At 35.9% G+C, this 18,390-nt stretch overlaps 2 protein-coding genes across 2 annotated transcripts; both read right to left on the reverse strand.

Moving 5' to 3' along the window:
- Nucleotides 1–887: 887 nt before the first annotated feature.
- Nucleotides 888–2,263, reverse strand: LOC120189002 (putative S-adenosyl-L-methionine-dependent methyltransferase MAP_3777). The gene is given in 7 exon segments (XM_039192356.1): nt 888–938; nt 1,032–1,196; nt 1,269–1,331; nt 1,333–1,401; nt 1,486–1,610; nt 1,686–1,806; nt 1,890–2,263. Coding segments are annotated over 7 exon segments (798 nt in total). The 5' UTR covers nt 2,094–2,263.
- A 2,818-nt stretch (nt 2,264–5,081) lies between these two features.
- LOC120188555 (60S ribosomal protein L22-2-like) lies at nt 5,082–6,358 on the reverse strand. Its single transcript, XM_039191946.1, has 2 exons — nt 6,114–6,358; nt 5,082–5,400 (listed from the first exon to the last, which is right to left on the reverse strand). The coding sequence occupies exons 1-2, from the start codon at nt 6,341–6,343 to the stop codon at nt 5,256–5,258; spliced, it is 375 nt and encodes a 124-aa protein (XP_039047877.1). The 5' UTR covers nt 6,344–6,358; the 3' UTR covers nt 5,082–5,255.
- Between the last annotated feature and the right edge of the window lie 12,032 nt (nt 6,359–18,390).

The raw sequence follows: 18,390 nt of genomic DNA on the forward strand, positions 1-18,390 counted from the left end.
GACCAGTGAATTAAACAAGTAATATAACATAATTCGATAATATGTTGAACCATTTTATTTTTTAATAGTTATATTTTTAAAGACGATATTATATTCTAAGAATCAAATGTTTTCTTATATTATTATTAATTTATTCAAAATTTTCAACATCTTTAATCATTATTGTTGAAGTGTTTAAAGTAGAATATTTTCTAAAAACATTATGTTTGTCATCCAAATACTTAAAAAAAAATTAAAGTCAACACTTTAACAAAAATAATTGAGAGTAAAATAATTATTCGATTTGGACTTGGTCAAAATTCATTTAACACTCAATTTGGATGAATTTGACTCGAGTTCTTAACGAATTGAAGCGAACTATTTGATATCAAACTCGAAAAGCTTGCCAGCAACTCGAAAAATAATATTTTAGAATTTTAAATTAAATTATTAAAAATATTAACATTTATATGTTTTTTTAAATATATGTTTTTCATGCACTTAAGTTTCAGGTTCGACCTTCAACGAGCTAAGTTTAAAAATGTTTTGAGTTCATTTTTTTCAAGCTCGAGTCGAACTGCAATTTTTTATTTTGAGTTCGAGTTCAACTTAACAAAGCTCACGAGCTTTCAAATCAAGTCAAACTCAATTTTTTATTTTTAAATTGAACATAATTTTTTAAATGAAAATCGGATCTAATATTTTAAACGAACATAATTTTTTTACCCAAATCTATTTTGTGTCTAATATTTTTTTCAAACCTTGTAAATTTAAAACAACTTAAACCAAAAGTCTGACCCTTGAATAGACTAACAAAACAGCAAGCCTTCAATTATTATGTACAATTAGGAAATTGGCATGAAACAAAAAGAATATAAAGAAAGAGAAACAACTCTGTATTTTTACATTCAATGCTCCTCAAAACCTTCCTCCTGCATCTCTGCCCTCCGAGTTTCCATCTTTTCATTCAAAAAAGAAAACAATGCCATCAGTTAACCCCAGAGCATATGAACAAGGTCATGAATGATATATGTTCGACTATGATCTTCTACCTCAGCATTCGAAAACCGCAATTGTTCCGAGAAGAAGAGTATGTTTTTGTGTTCTCCCGGTTTCACTACCTCACCTAGACTCTTAGCCACATCATTGTACCTAATCATGTCTACCTTGAAAGCATTGCTCATAAAAAGATTGCCCAACCATTCCGCTGTGCTAGACTGCAACACAAAAAAGACCAGACATCATGGCATGTGTTTCCTGTAATGACATATCATGTACATACGACAGACCTTGGAACCGAATTCGGTCTCGGCCAACCATGCAGGCAACTCCCCTAGGAAGACACTTCCTTCCTTTCATAGCCATACCATTGACTGTGGATAAAATCTCTTCAAACCTTGCCAAAGTCATCACAGGAAGTCCCTACCAAACAACATGACAGCAAAGGAAATTCCTTCAGAAAGTTAGTTCTTTAGAAGTTGCAGAGGGGAATAAGCCTTATATAACCTGGATAGCCCATATGCTTGGACGGTTTCCATTAAAGCCCGTCGCACGCAACGCCTGTTGTATATCGGTAGATTCCAGTGGAACATGAAGGTACAAGCAGTTTCTTGGGACCTTAGCCCCAACGCCTAGTTTGTTCAAAGAAGATTTACAAAGGCAGTACATGTAGCAAAATATGCAGAATAAGTCCAACAGTCGTGTACCTTTTAGCTTTTGAGCTGCGTTTTGGAAGACCCTATCAGGAGAGATATCAAATATAATGGTGGAGCTCGGCCAGTTAAGTCTATACGGCCGAGTATCCATTCCATCCGATAGGATCACAACCTGCAATTCGCAGCTAAAAGAGTTCAACATTCTTCTGCAATGGGGATAAAACGTAACACTATACATTAAGTTTAAAAAAACACCTGTTTAAGCCCATCCATGTGGTTTGCTGTACGAAGCAGCTTATCATCGATGAACTTGGTTGCTATGCAGTAATGTCTCAATGGATTCTCCAAATCCATCCGAGTGTGAGCTGGAACAAAGCACCCAGCATAAGGATCCACAAATAGAGGCTCTGCAAACACAAATAAACAAAAATGATTATTAGGCTTAGCCACTGGTTTCATAAACCAAGAATCGGATTACAGATTGCCTCGTTTGTGCGTCTCCTGGAAACGAAGAGAAGCTGAATGGATGGCTGATCGGAGCAACGGATCATTTTCATCGTTGAGTTGAGCTTTGAATAACCATCCGTTCCTCGTCCTGTTGTTGTTGCAGTTGAACTTCGACATTGGCATTGGCAGACATGCAAATTTTTGTAAACATCAGGTTTCAGGATTTTGATCAAGTTTATAGGATGTTAGATATTTGATTGAGTTTAGAGAAAGTTTCAGTAAACTTTTATTTAACAGTCACTGCACCATATAATGGCGAAGCAGGTGTAGAATATTTCTCTGTACCTAATATTACGGTACCTAATTTACAAGAAAAAAGAGAAGAACGATGAAGCATCAGATCGTTGAAAAGACTATAAATTAGTTATATTATTTATATTTAAGTTATAAGGTAAAGTATATAAATGATCTTCCGACTATAGAATATTACTTTGTTGAGTTCCCAAACTATTACAACTTATAAAATAGTCTGTCAACTATATGACGTTGTTCTGTTGAGTCTCTTAATTATTAAAAGTTACAAAATGGTCACTCGTCTATTCATATGTTCTAAACTCGTCTTTTTTCTGTTAAAAATTTAACGATCGTTTGAGTTAAACGTTAACCTACTAATTAGGATATGATAAAATTATATTTTAATGATGTCTACTGGAACAAACGTTGCTTTCAAGCAGTTTCTCGACATCATAATGTTTCAAACATTGGCTCGACGACATAATGTAAACGGATAATCGATCTACAAAATGCAACTCAAACGGTCTCGGAATCAGATTTTATCATATCTCAGTCAACATGTTAATGCCCAATTCAGACGTTCACTAATTTTCAACGGAAAATGACAAGTTTGGCATATATGAATAGTCAAGTGACCATTTTGTAATTTTTAATCGTCGTGGGACTCAACAAAATAACAACCTATAGGTGAGAATCATTTTGTAGTTTTTAATAGTCAAATGACTCAACAAAGCTATTACGTATAGTTGGGGGACCATTTGTGTACTTTACCCTAAGTTATAATAGTTAATTTTTTTAAAAAAAATCCAATTATCTATTACACTTAGGGGTGAGCGTTCGATCGAGTCGAGTCAAAATTTTTTGAATTAATCGAGTTAACGAGTTCTATTTTATAACTAGGGTTTGATTTAAATTTTTTTAAATGGAGTCAACTTTTCGAGTTCCTATTTAAATTATATTGTAAATATTTACAATATTATGTCATCATTTGATTCTAATTTAAATGATATTTTATAATCATATACAAGACATATATATATTTTTGGTATTTTTTTCATGTGTGATTTACATATACTGTATAAAGTCGAGGGACTTGACTCAAACTTAAAATCAATATACTAATTACTAAAAAATTTGAGTTATTCGAGTTGTATTTTACGACTCGTTTTGAACTTGAATTTTTTTCGAATCGAGTCAAATTTATGAAATTACAACTCGAAGTCAATTCAAATAGAGTTTTTTCAAATTGCAAAAAAATAAAATTTTCGAGTCGAATTGAGTTTTGTTCACTCCTAATTACACTTGCTTTTGTAGCTTTATTTGGTTATTAATTGTCTTTCATTATTTTCAATTTATTGTTGAAGTTACTTTTTTGTAATATTTATTTGTGTTGATTGTGTTTAAATATAACTTTTTGTTATTATTTTTTTATTTTTATTATTTTGAAAGCCATAGCTTGCTATTTTCATAAAAGTTACGTTTTATGTGTATAAATATCTCTTCGATTTTTTTAGCTTCACTCAATTTCTTAACCTTTTCTTTTTCACTTATCACTACAAAACATTTCATATATGGCTAAAGGTTATTAGTAAAATAAAAAAAGATAATTAAGTATTTATTTAAAAAATTAGTCTTTGATGGGCACCGAAATCACAAAAAAAAGTAATATTCTAAGTGTCAAACAAAAATAAATTTAGTAATAAAAAGTAGGATCGAATAATTAAGTTATTAGATATAAAAATAATGATGGACAAGATTTTTCAGGACGAATTCATGTCTAATATTTCGACTTGGATCTTCAAAAATAAATAAAAAGGGTTTAAATTTATTCAAAAATATTTAAAATGAATTAAAATATTGTAAAAATTGAAATAAAAATTGATTTAACCGCTGGTAAAAAAAACTAACTTAAGATATTAACTTCAATGTCGAAGTTGATTATATATATATAAAATTGTTGTCCCTTGTTCCCATATGTAATGGGGTAAGGGGGAGGTAAGATAGTAGGTTGCCCCAACACTAGGTTGAGAGCAGCTTCCGTAGGAGACCTCCAAATTATGAAATACCCTCTATGAGACTCGATCCCACGACCTCAAGGTTAAGAACCTTGTGCTCTACCAACTGAGCTGGATGATCATTCCTGATTATATATATATAATTGTGATAAATCGATTATAATAATCGAATTTAATTTATCGACAGCTTTATCAACACCAAGAACCCGATTATAATCAACAATTGCAACAAAATGACTAAAAAAACCCTAAATATTAAAAATTGCAATAAAAAAAATATTTATATATGATTTGGTATTCTTCTTTCTTGCATCAACTATGTAATCTTGCTTCTCAAATTACACCTACACAGAAATTGACTAAATTAACCTAGTTAATAATAAGTAAGCTTAAATTTATGTAATTATCAAAGTAAAAATATGTAATTTATGCATCTCACTAGCCCTTATAAATCAAACTTCAACTAATTGAGACATTCTATTAATAAAAGAAAATTGTATTTTAAATGTGAAAGCATTAATTGAATTTCGTTGCCCATATTTGCCATTTTCTTAATTTTATAGCAATTTAAATAGTTTTTTATTTGCAATTTGATTTAACAAGGCCACCGAATAATAGAAAAACCTGTGGTGCAAGATCATTTAAGAGCTCTAACAATGAACTTAACAAAGAAATATGAATCCTTTTCATAGCATCTAACAGATTAATACATAAACAAAGAAATTAACTATCAGCAACCAAAACTTGATATAAAAAAAAAGTTGGGGGTCAAAAACCAACCCCAAACAAGTCCTGAATATAAATGAGTTCCCTCGAAACTAATAAAACCAGAATGGTAACAAAGAGAAGGAGATGAATTGATTCTTTATTCTTCCTCTTCACCTTCGTTCTCGGCAATATTGAAGTAGCGGAGTTCATAAATGTTCCGGTCCTTGTTGGAAGCAATCACCCGAAGCCAATCCCGAACATTGTGCTTCTTCAAATACTTCTTAGTCAAGTACTTGAGGTACCTGTAAACCAGACAACCATCAGCCAAAACTCACGTCCAGCTTTAAAACTAAAAGATTGTTCTTCCTCCTTTAAAACAAAAAACCCAATACTTGTGAGAGTGTATCAAACAATCAAATATCAAAGCAGAAGAATTTAACCATTGATCTTAAACCAAAGTTCAACATTATAAAACAAAGAACCCAAGACATCTGGGAGAGTATCAGACAATCAAGGGCCATAGCAGAAGAATTTAATGATCTTAAACCAAAGTCCTCTGCTTTATGCATACCACAAAGCAGCTAAAAACATGAAGTTCACCTAATAAACAAAACCATTTCCTTAAAAAGATTGAATTCACAAATAGAGCAAACAAAACGCCATACCCTTAAATTAATTCAATTTATATCCGCTCTGGAAGTGAAAAACGGACAAACAACAAAGTAAAAACTTCCTATAAAAAAAACAAAGTAAAAACTACATTATCAAGACCTCAGACATCCGAGGAAGGATTAAAGCATCAGTAGCTCTCAGGCGGCCACTGCGAATGTCTTTGAGAAACAAGCCTTAAGACTTGTCATCATCCAGCTTGACCTTTAACCCTAACCCTAACCCTAAATTTAAAAGAGTTAACCTATACATGATTGCTTAAGAATCGAACAAACCTCAAGATCTAAGAATTCAGAAAATTTCAATAATACAGCTAAAATATAAAAAGGAGAAATGGAGAAAGTACCGCTTAGAGAAGTTAGAGTCGGAGGAAACGTTGATCCTAGTCTTTTCGCGGGTGACGGTGACGGAGTCGCCGAGAGCACCGGCCTTACCGCCAACCTTGATCCTTTCCTGAAGAAACTTCTCCAGAGAAGCGATATCCATGATCTTATCTTCGACCAGCTTTGAACAATCGATGGTGAAGGATGCTCCCTTTTTCTTTCCCTTAGGCCCAGCTGTTGCCCCGCGACTCATCTTTGCGCCAACCCACTGTGTTTTCACCGAGTGAAATCAATAAAAAAAATGAAAAAAAGAGGAATGCAGTGATAGAGAGAGTACCATACGCTGTCTCTGCGATTTGAAGCTAATGAACGGCGATGTTACAAAATGGTTGGAGCAGAGGCTAAAAGATATATGGAATGCTAACTAGGGTTTTTCGCCTTTCAAAGCTCCTTTCGAATGCTGTGATTGGGCTTCCGTGTTAAAAGAATAGAGATAACGATAAATCACCCCCTCAATACTTGCACTTTGTTAATTTTGTCCTAATATTTTTAATTAAATTAATTTTGTAATATTTCAAAAAAAATTAATTTATCTTTTATTTTTTAAAAATGAATATAATTTTAAAAAAAATGAAAATATTGATTGAAACATTAAATATTCATGACCATGATATACTAGTTCGCGCGCAGTTTATATGTACTTCATGTTAATTTTAAAAACTGTAATATTTGTATTTTTAATATTTTTATAAGTTTTAAACTGTTTATTGATGTATCGTATATATAAAATAAATTATTAAAAATCATTAAAATTTTAATATTTTAGTTAATATTTCTATTAAGAAAATTTCTGAAAAGATTTTATTATACGATTAACAGAATAAATGAGTAGTGGTGACCGATTTATAATATATATGAAACTTATAAATTTGAAATTAGAGATCATAGATAAATTATGAATTTTAATTTTTTTTTAAAAAAAATTAAAATTTTAAAAATATATATTACATGTCAAGTATTGATTAAATAACAAAAATTTTAACGACAACTTTAAAACTATTGGACACTTACTTCAATATAAAATAAATAAACACTTAAAGTAAATGAAAATATAATTAATTTAAACATTTAATTTTTAATTATTTTGTCAAATGGCATCCCATGCTTGCCACTTGCAACAATAAATTCAATGAAAACCGAATATGGGAAGGGTAAGTGGGCTTCCTTGAAGATCTCAGATGATGGGTAATGGGGTGATGATGAAGTTACGAAATACTATGCTTAATTTAAAACATTGCTTCAATCTTATCGTTTGAACTATCTTTATCAATTCGGGGACACAAATAAACCATCTCCATTAATAACTTCCGAAAAAATATATTGAAAATTAATTTCTTTTATTAATATAAAATATTATAATTGTTCAAAAAACTTTCAATCAATTAAAAATAAAAAATAATCCTATAAATATTATGCTCAAATCTAAAACTTCTTAAAATAATAAAATATTTTACGATCTTTGATTCTATTGGATCACGCTAAGTTTTCGTTAGGGTTTGTGCATGGTTACAAAATTGCCTCCGCCTCAGGCGGTGACAACGCTATTGTTCCACCAACTCTCCGGTCCCGATAGAGAGCCAACATTTTCCCAAAAAAAGTAGAAGCGATGAGGTATGTGGAGACATGGTAGTAGATTCTGGGGCTGCCATGGAAAGAGAATTCGTGGAGAGGATGAACGAGACTGATGTCCCTATACAATAGGGACCACAGGCGAACAACGAGGATGTACATGGGATCCCTGTAATCTCAAACAAACAGGATGTGACTCCCATTAAATCCTATGCGGTGACGTTAAGAGGGGAGAAGCAGGGTTTTAAAAAATGGTCTGCAACTGCGATATAGATCCGAGTTACCCGCGATGGCCGCAATAGCGTCCGTGGCAGCCTTAATAGCGCCCACGACGGCAGCAATCACGGTAAATCCGAAATAACCGAAAACGCGACCGCAACCGCGATTTGAAACCCTGGGTAGAAGGGAATTCCAACTGAAGGTTTTAAGTTTAAAGATGAAGAGATAATGCTGCAAGAATGAGATGTACATGTGGATAGGAGCGGACCTTACACTGTTATACAATTCTCAAACCGAGTACATGAATCTATATATTATAACATTTGGAAGACGGTCATCGTGAGACTCCTGGGCAAAACAATCGGATACCGAGCGTTGTGGAACAAGATTAAATTGTTATGGTAGCCACAAGGACACTTCCAACTAGTCGATTTAGATAACGCCTATTACCTGGTACGGATGGAACTAGACTATGTAAGAATACTTACAGAAGGTCCTTGGGTGATCTTTGGCAGCTATCTAACGGTACAACCGTGGAACAGGAACTTCAACACCTCCGATCGTCACCCATCATAGGTTATTGTTTGGATTCGTATACCAGGCCTTCCATACAGGTATTATACGAAGTCCTTTTTTCGTTTGATAGGGTCGGAAATTGGCAAGATTATCAAAGTGGATTATAACACCAATGCTGGGGAAAGAGGAAAATTTGCCAGGCTGGCAGTAGCAGTGGACCTTAATAAACCTCTTCTACCATGTATTGGGATTGATGGGTTTGTGCAAAAATTAGAGTATGAAGGACTCCAACATATATGTTATAAGTGTGGAGTTTATAGACACACTCAAGATTTGTGTGGCACCCAAAAGGAGACTCCAGCGGTAAATGATCTAACCCGTGAATCACCTGCAGAGAAACCAGTCAAAGTAAAAGAAGATCTATATTGACCATGGATCGTGGCTCCTAGTCGAAAGAGAAGACCTCAGAAGATACAAGATGGAAAAAGAAGAAACAATACAGAAAATGCTGGGATTGGCTCTCGATTTGAAGCTATTGCGAAGAATGCGGATGAGGGTGGTCAGGAAAATACGAACCCAAACGTAGCTAATGAAGTACAAACCACGAATTATTGAAGTGACACTAAGGAACGAAACAAGGGTAAGAAAGTAATGGATCATAATAAGACTACCTCACGTGTAGGTGTGGTGCAAAAAGGCAATTCCTCCAAAAATACGTTGAAGGAGGTTAACATGAATACTCCAAAGCAAAATCTTTTGAAACAAGTTAACACAGCTATGAGCGGAAAAGGATTTCAAGTTGAATTTATAATAGAGGATAGAGAGTCATTGGTTACTGTACGAGTTCCTAACATAACGAGGGGAGAACACTTGGCAGTTAACATTAAAGAAGGAAGTCAAAAACAAAAACTATCAATCCGGGATCGGAGTAGTCAACATAAAATTGGTCTGATCAAATGTAGTAAGGACCCAAGAGGGAAATGATTGAAAATTAAAAAACAGATGAATTATAAAACTCCCGCCAAGCCACTACTTACGGAGTGGGTTCAATCCGCTTCGAATTTGATTGATGTTGAAATTAAAGAGAGACAACCACCGATTATATTGGGTGGAGAAGAAGAATTTGGGGCCGGGATAGGTTATTCTTAATCTGGTTATGTTTAGAACATGATATGGAATTGTCAGGGTGCTGCTAGCCCTGTATTTTAAAGATATTTTAAGCAATTTGTGGCTGCTTATCGTCCTTCGATAGTGGCTTTGGTGGAGACTAGAATAAGTGGTTCTCGAGCTGATAAGGTTGTCAGAGAGTTGGGATTCCCGAACTCGTTCCGAGTAGAAGCACGGGGATTCAGAGGAAGAATTTGGCTCCTTTGGCAATCAGATATTAAAGTTGAGATTATCCATGTTTCAAACCAGCACATTCATACTACCATTCGGTGTCCGTAGATTGATCGGTTGCTTTACATTACTTTTGTATATGCCAGTCCAAATATATTATTTCAGAAATATATTTGGGATAAACTAGAACAACTCAACCCGGAAGCTGATTTTCTTTGGATGTTAGGAGGCGATTTTAATGCTATACTTAAGAGTTGATGAAAGATCAGGGGGTACTGTGAGAAGACATAATGTAAGTATGGGGTTTAATAATTTCGTGTTTGATGATGCCCTTTCCGATACTTGCTTTGAGGGGCCTAATTTTACTTGGAGTCGAGGGACACTTCGACAACGCCTTGATAGGTACCTGGCCAATGATGCGTGATTGGATGCTTTCCCATAATCAACCACTCTGCATCTAGAAAAACTTGGATCCGATCACCGGCCGATCCTCCTCCAAATTCGTCCTCCAACCCCAAGAAATTCTTTGCCACTAATCCGCTTCGTTAGCATGGAAAAAGTACCCGAAGTTTCAAGATTTGCTTCGATCAAATTGGTCCACCACTACTGATATCAATGAGAATATTGCACTACTCCGACCAAAGCTCATTGAATGGAATAGAAATGTTTTTGGGGAAATTGGGAAAAGAAAAAAGAACTTGCTGGCTAGATTGAGAGGGATTGATCGTGCTCTAGCTGTTCGTGACTCTGAGTTCCTCTCGAACCTGGAAATATAATTAAAAAATGAATTAGAAATGGTGCTTGAATATGAAGAAAGCTTGTGGTCTCAAAAAACCAAGTGTGATTGGTATTTATACAGAGATCGAAATACCAAGTTTTTTCATGCGTGTGCGAAGAATCAAAGTAGGATAAATAATGTATTTTCTTTACGTTTAGATGAGGGGAATTGGGTTTCAAACCAACATGTACTTCAACAAGGGGTTGTAGCTTACTTTTCCAAGCTATTTTCCAGTAATTATGTGGGGGAGAATACCTACACTGTTCGTGGGAATTTCCCTCGGCTGGAAACTAAGTGTATACAAGTACTTTCGAAGGAAGTGTCGGAAGAGGAAATCAAGACTGCTGCTATTGATATGAATCCGACTAAGGCGCTGGGTGTATTACGGAAGATGGTTATCGGATAGAGCAAAATCGCAACTGATAATTTGAGAAAATAAAAATAAAGATAAAGAAGACACAAAATTTACGTGGAAAACCCCTAAATAATATAGGGTAAAAACAACGGGCAACGGTAGAAGAATTTCACTATGAAAAAATAGGAATTACAATCTCTCTCGATCTACCAAGGAGAAAACAATGATAATTCTCTCTTGATAAAAATGAGAAAACAACTCTCAGGAAACTCTCTAAATTCTCTAGTATTGGGAGAAAGCTAAAATGCTTTGGGATGGTTTTGAAGCTAAATGAGCTAGGATATTTATAGTTGAAGCTTAAGGACTAATTTTTAAATACCCTAAATTACAATAACTAAAAAATACTTTTAGCATTTAAAAAAAATTCAACAATATTGGGCTGGAATTTTCGATGCATTGATTATTGGAACTTTCGGTGCCTTATATTGTTGACTTTTCAACAATCTCCCACTTGAAGATTTGATTGGAACAATCAAATCTTCACACCATTCTTTCTACTTTGTACCTTCATGTTGCTTACGTTTCTGACAGGCCACAAGAGGATCGACACCAAGTAAACTTATTAGCATTTATTACCTTTGTCAAGAAATCTGCTATGTTCTCTTTGGTATGGATTTTCTGCATATCTACCGTCCCTTCTTCTACCTTTTCTCGAATGAAGTGGTACTTTACTCGTATGTGTTTTGTTCTTGAATGAAATACTGGATTCCTTGCTAGATGCAAGGCGCTTTGACTGTCACAAAACAGAGAGACATACTCTTGATTGTGCCCAAGCTCCTCCAATAGCATCTTCAACCAAATTGCTTCTTTACTGGCTTGTGTAGCTGCTACATATTCTGCTTCTGTTGTGGATGTAGCCACAACTGACTGCAACTTAGAAACCCGACTTACAACTCCATTAGCAACTTTGAACACATATCCTGTTGTAGATTTGCTTTTATCCAAATTCCCTGCATAGTCAGAATCGACATACCCATTGATAAGTAAGTTTGATCCTCCATTACACAATGCAATATTTGAGGTTAATTTGATGTATCTCAGGATCCTCTTTACTGTATTTCAATGCTCTTTGACTGGATTCGCCATGTACCGACTAACCACTCCCACTGCTTGTGCAATGTCTGGTCTTGTGCATATCATAGCGAACATTAAACTTCCCACTGCCGATACATACGGTACTCGAGACATCTTCATCCTCTCTTCTTCACTGCTAGGACTCATACTGGAAGATAATTTGAAGTTAATAGGAATAGGGTAGAAATTGGCCTACAATCTTGCATGTTGAATCGTGACAAGAACTTCTTTAAGTAATTCTTTTGTGAAAGCCAAATATTCCTATTACTTCTGTCTCGGTGAATTTGCATCCCTATAATCTTGTTTATTGATCCCAAGTCCTTCATTTCAAATTCCCTAGCCATTTTTGCCTTCAATTCTTCAATATGATTTTTGCCTTCAATTCTTCAATATGATATTTGCACATAATGAAGGAATCAAATCTCTTATACCAACACCTCGGTGCCTGCTTTAGACCGTACAGAGATTTGTTCAACCTGCAAACCAAGTTCTTCTTTTCTTTTTCTTTAAAACCTTCAGGCTGGATCATGTAAATCTATTCTTCAAGATTTCCATGAAGAAAAGTTGTTTTAACATCTAGATGCTCTAGATGTAAGTTCAATGTAGCACACATTGCCAAAACTACTCGAACTGTTGTTAGTCGAACCACAGGAGAAAATATTTCATTGAAATCAATACCTTCTTTTGAGCACATTCTTTGACCACCAGTCTTACACGATACATATCCACTTGATCGTCACCATTTCGCTTGATTTTGAAGACCCATTTGTTACCAATTGGCTTCCTTCCTTGTGGTAGTGGCACAAGGTCCCATGTATTATTTTTATGAAGTGCTTCAATTTCTTCTTGCATCGCCATCATCCACAATGAAGCATCTGAGTTGTTTATTGCCTCATGGTATGTTAATGGCTCACCGTCCTCTGTTAAAAGGCAATATGCAATATTACCTTCTATAACATAATCTGAGTGCCAATTAGGACATCTTCTAACACGATCTGATTGACGAGTTGTTGGAGCTTCAGAACTCTCTAGTTCTTGTTCATCATGTGTTGGTTATGCTTCAAAAGAATCTCCTTGTTCAACCTCCTTTTCCACATATATCTATGTAGTCTCTAACTTTTCAGCACTATCATCGTCTTCTTTTCAGTTATCTTCTACAAAGATAACATCCCTGCTGATGATCACTTGCGGACAGTGGGATCTCACACATCATGTGTTGGTTATGCTTCAAAAGAATCTCCTTGTTCAACCTCCTTTTCCACATATATCTATGTAGTCTCTAACTTTTCAGCACTATCATCGTCTTCTTTTCATTTTAGTTTATCTTCTACAAAGATAACATCCCTGCTGATGATCACTTTGCGGACAGTGGGATCTCACAAGCGATACCCCTTTACTCCATCAGCATACCCCAAGAATTTGTATTTCCTGGATTTTGGATCCAGCTTTGAAATTTCTTAGGAGTTGTACATCACGTACACAATACTTTCAAATACATGGAGGTTTGAATAATCAGCTGGTTTACCAGTCCACATCTCCATTGGTGTCTTCAGCTCTATTGCAGTTGATGGAGCTCGATTCACCAAATAACAGGCTTATTGACTGCTTCTTCCCATAATGATTTTTCTAGGCCTGTATCTCTCTCAACATTGCTCTAGTTCTTTCTAACAAGGTTCTGTTCATCCGCTCTTCCACTCCATTTTGTTGAGGAGTGTTCGCCACTATGAACTGTCTTCTGATGCATTCTTTCTTGCAAAAGTCATCAAATTCTTCGCTTGTGTATTCTCCTCCATTATATGTTCTGAAACACTTGATCTTGTTTCCAGAATCAAGTTCCACCCGCGCTTTGAAGTTTCTGAAAGTTGAAAACACATCTGACTTCTTCTTAATAGGGTACATCCAATATCTTCTGAAGTAGTCATCAATAAATGAGACAAAGTATTTTGCTTCGCCTAGGGATATAACTGGTGCTTGCCATACGTCAGAGTGAACCAATTCTAGAACACTTTTGCCTCTAGAATTTGATGTGTTGGATTTCAACCGGTGTTGCTTACTTATTATGCAATGCTCACACAAAGGAAGTGATATCTTTGTTAAGCCTGGAAGTAGCTTTTGCTCCACAAGGACTTTCATTCCTTGTTCTGACATGTGTCCAAGTTTCTGATGCCATAACATTGCAGAATCTGAACTACATGAGGCAACAGAGGCTTCTACTTCTAGCAAAGTTTCTCCCTTCAGCATATACAAGTTTGTTGTTATCTTTTCGCCTTTCAACACCACAATGGCTCCACGGAACACCTTCATGATTCATTTTTCTTGTTTCAATCTTGCTTGTATTATTATCCAACAATCTGTAGGATAATAAATTTTTCTTCAGGCCTTTCACGTGCCGCACATCTCGAACAACTTTAATCGTTCCATCATACATTTTTAATTTGATGGTTCTCACGCCAATGATCTCTAAGGCATGATTATTGCAACTATACATAGATCCTCCTGAGACAGGTTCATAATGATGGAACCATTCTCTTATTGAGGTCGTGTGATATGTTGCTCCCGAATCAATGAGCCATATATCTGCATATCTCTTTCTACCTTCCACGGTGGTTGACGCTTCACAACATAGAGCATCTCCATCATCTGAAGTGTTTGCGGTATTGCCTTGTGGATTGGAGTTTTTATTTAGACTCCAACAATCCTTCTTCAAGTGACTCTTCTTTCCACAGTTGTAGCACTTTAAATTCTTCTTGCTTCTTGACTTTGATCTACCATGTTTGTGACTACTTCTTTGGCCACGTTCCGTTGATCTCCCTCTCATCGTTGTCAATACTTCTGCTTGTTGTAGATTTACTTGTCTGTCTTCCTTGTTTTTGCGTCGATTTTCTTCTTGTAGAACAACAGCTGCAACGTCATCGAAGACTAGACTGGTGGCATTATTGTTTGTCGAGTTGATGATGAGTTAATCATACGAATCAGGTAGACTTTGAAGTAGAAGTTCAGCACTACATCTTAAAGATGTAAGCTGAGAAAATAACGTGTTCAGTGTGTTTAAGTGCTCCGTCACTGAAGTAGATTTTGGCATACGGAGAGTATATAATTTCCTCTTAAGAAAAATTTTATTGTGCAACGATGTGGCCTCGTACAATTTGGTGAGATTATCCCATATCTCCTTATTTGTCTTCTTCTCCTCGATGCTTGACAATACTTCATCTGCTAATGCTAGATGAAAGTTTGCCATAGCATTCACATCCATCTCGATCCATTTGTTGTCATTTGTGAAATCTACCGGCTTTTCACTAATAGCTGCTAGACAATCGTCTTTCCTCAGGATGACCTTCATCTTCAATTTCCACAATGAGAAATTTCTCCCATTGAATTTTTCAATATCAAATTTTGTTGTCATAGATTCTATTACGGATAGCTCCCACTATTTCACTACCGTGAATAGTTCTCTGGAACCTTCAAAGAATGAGTGATACCTTCTTACTTTCTTATGTTGGAGGATCCACCTTTTGGTGGCAACCACAAAGACAATAAGTAGATATTACACACTCAGATCTGGCTCGGATACCAATTGTTGCAGAAGACGACTATCGGATAGAGCAAAATTGCAACTGATAATTTGAGAAAATAAAAATAAAGATAAAGAAGATACAAAATTTACGTGGAAAACCCCTAAATAATATAGGGTAAAAACCACGGGCAACGGTAGAAGAATTTCACTATGAGAAAATAGGAATTACAACCTCTCTCGATCTAACAAGGAGAAAACAATGATAATTCTCTCTTGATAAAAATGAGAAAACAACTCTCAAGAAACTCTCTAAATTCTCTAGTCTTAGGAGAAAGCTAGAATGCTTTGGGATGGTTTTGAAGCTAAATGAGCTAGGGTATTTATAGTTGAAGCTTAAGGATTAATTTGTAAATATCCTAAATTATAATGACTAAAAAACTTTTACCATTTAAGAAAAATTCAACAATATTGGGCTAGAATTTTTGGTGCATTGATTATAGGCACTTTCGGTGCCTTATATTGTTGACTTTTCAACAGGGTGTTGATGGATTACAAGCGTTCTTCTACCAACGAAACTAGGAGGTTGTTGGACCCTCTGTAATTCATTTTGTCCAAGACTGTTTTGATCGTGGAGCGGTACCAATTGAAGTAAATTGCACTTTATTAGTTCTTATCCCGAAGATTTCGTCACCGAAAATTTTTGCAAGTTTTAGACTCATCAGTCTCTATTGTCCTGTACGAGATTGTTGCGAAGGTAATGGTTAACCGATTAAAACCGTTCTTACCAGATTGGATATCAGAAAGCCAAACTAGTTTTGTTCCGGGACGGAGTATTTCGGACAACATCATTATAGCCCAGAAAGTGGTACATTCAATGAAACGCAATCAGGGAAAATTTGGATGGATGGCGATTAAAATCTACCTTGAAAAGGCCTATGACAGACTCGAGTGGAGTTTTATTGATGATACGCTTTCGGATGTGGGTATACCAATTGGACTCCGTAGAATGATAATGAATTGTGTCACGACTACCATAACTCAAATTTTACGGAATGGAAGCAAAACAGAAGAATTCACGCCGTCCAGAGGGATCCGCCAAGGGAACCCGTTATCTCCTTATTTATTCGTCCTCTTCATGGAACGACTGTCACAAACTATACGACATAAGGTGAAAGCTGGAGAATGGAAGCCGATTAAGCTCGTCAGAGATGGTCCTAATCTCTTGCATCTATTTTCCGCAGATGATCTGATTTTATTTGCGGAGGCAACAACGGAACAGCTTAATATTATCCAAAAGGTGCTTAAAGATTTCTGCGAAAGCTCGGGACATAAAATCAATTGAGCCAAGACAAGCATTTGTTTCTCTAAGAATGTAATCGAAAATATTAGAACGAGCATCAGCACCGGTTTCCAGTACACAAGCGTTGATGATCTTGGGAAATATTTGGGGGTACCGCTCTTACACAGTCGTGCTACAAAAGCAACTTACTATTATATCGTTCAGCGGGTCCAAGAGAGACTTTCCGGATGGAAGGAACGACATCTTTCTCTAGCTGGACGAGTTATTCTAACTAAATCGGTATTGTCAGTCTTACCAATGTATGCCGTGCAATCTTGCTACCTCCCTAAAGGGACTTATAACGACATTGAAAAAATTATCCGACGTTTCATTTAGTGTGGCTCGGACGAAAAGCAGAAGGCACATCTGGTGAAGTGGAAAGAGGTATGTAAACCACCGATGGAGGGAGGGTTAGGAACCAAACAATTGTAACATCAAAATGAAGCTTTTATTATGAAAGTTACCTTTCGCCTTATTTATGGCAGAACTCAATTATGGGCTCGTGTGTTGCGCTCCAAATACAAGATGATTGATATTGTTCCAGAACATATTAATCGCACAGGTTGTTCGCGCCTGTGGTCAGGATTGAATTTGGTTTGGGAAGAGTTACGCCAGGGTGTCTGTTGGAGTCTTAGAAATGGCTCAGTTGTTGAATTTTGGAATGATACAACTTGGCCCTTTAAAGGAGTTTTACTCTGGCTCAATAGTTGGATATAATAACAAAATAAAGGTGCAAGATATGGTTGATAATTATGGAAGCTGGGATTGGAATCTAAATGGGGTACTGCCCAAGGAGATTTTTCCTTACATTGCTGCTATCAAACCACCAGTGGACAATGGAGGATTTGATATCCCGAATTCGATCTGGAAATGGGACAAACGCAATCGTTTCACAGTTAAGAGCGCTTATAAACAACGAGTAGGTCCTCTAATAGAGAATGAAAACGCTTTAGACTGGCACCAAATCATGAATTACTGTGGTCCTCCGCGTGTAAAGATGTGTCTATGGTTACTGGCTCGGAATAAGCTTCTATCAAATGAGGAGCGTTGTAGGAGACACATGACGATGGATAGCCATTGTGTTGTCTGTGGTGCGATGGTTGAGTCAAACTTACACATTGTTCGGGACTGCGTGGCCGCTCGAACTGTTTGGAATGGTTTAATTAAAACAAACTTGATGGAAGAATTCTAGTCTGTCGCTAGAAGATTGGATTGAAAAGAATTTATCTCGATCTCAACACTTCCCTCTTAACGTCGCTGACTAGGACTTCTTATTTGGCTTGGTGTTTATGGAACCATCGAAATCGAATTTTATTTGATGGAAATCATGTGTTTATAGACAACATTATAGTGCTAAGCAAGCAGATCCAATCAGAAGCACTAATTGCCATCGCCAATCGCCCCATTGGTGAAGCTAGAAGAGAAAGCAATGTAAACTGGTCTCTCTCCTGGAAATGCTCCCTAAAAGATGGTGTAAA

This window comes from Hibiscus syriacus, unplaced genomic scaffold, assembly GCF_006381635.1.
Source record: "Hibiscus syriacus cultivar Baekdansim isolate YM2019G1 unplaced genomic scaffold, ASM638163v2 tig00116951_pilon, whole genome shotgun sequence".
Classification (NCBI taxonomy): domain Eukaryota; kingdom Viridiplantae; phylum Streptophyta; class Magnoliopsida; order Malvales; family Malvaceae; genus Hibiscus; species Hibiscus syriacus.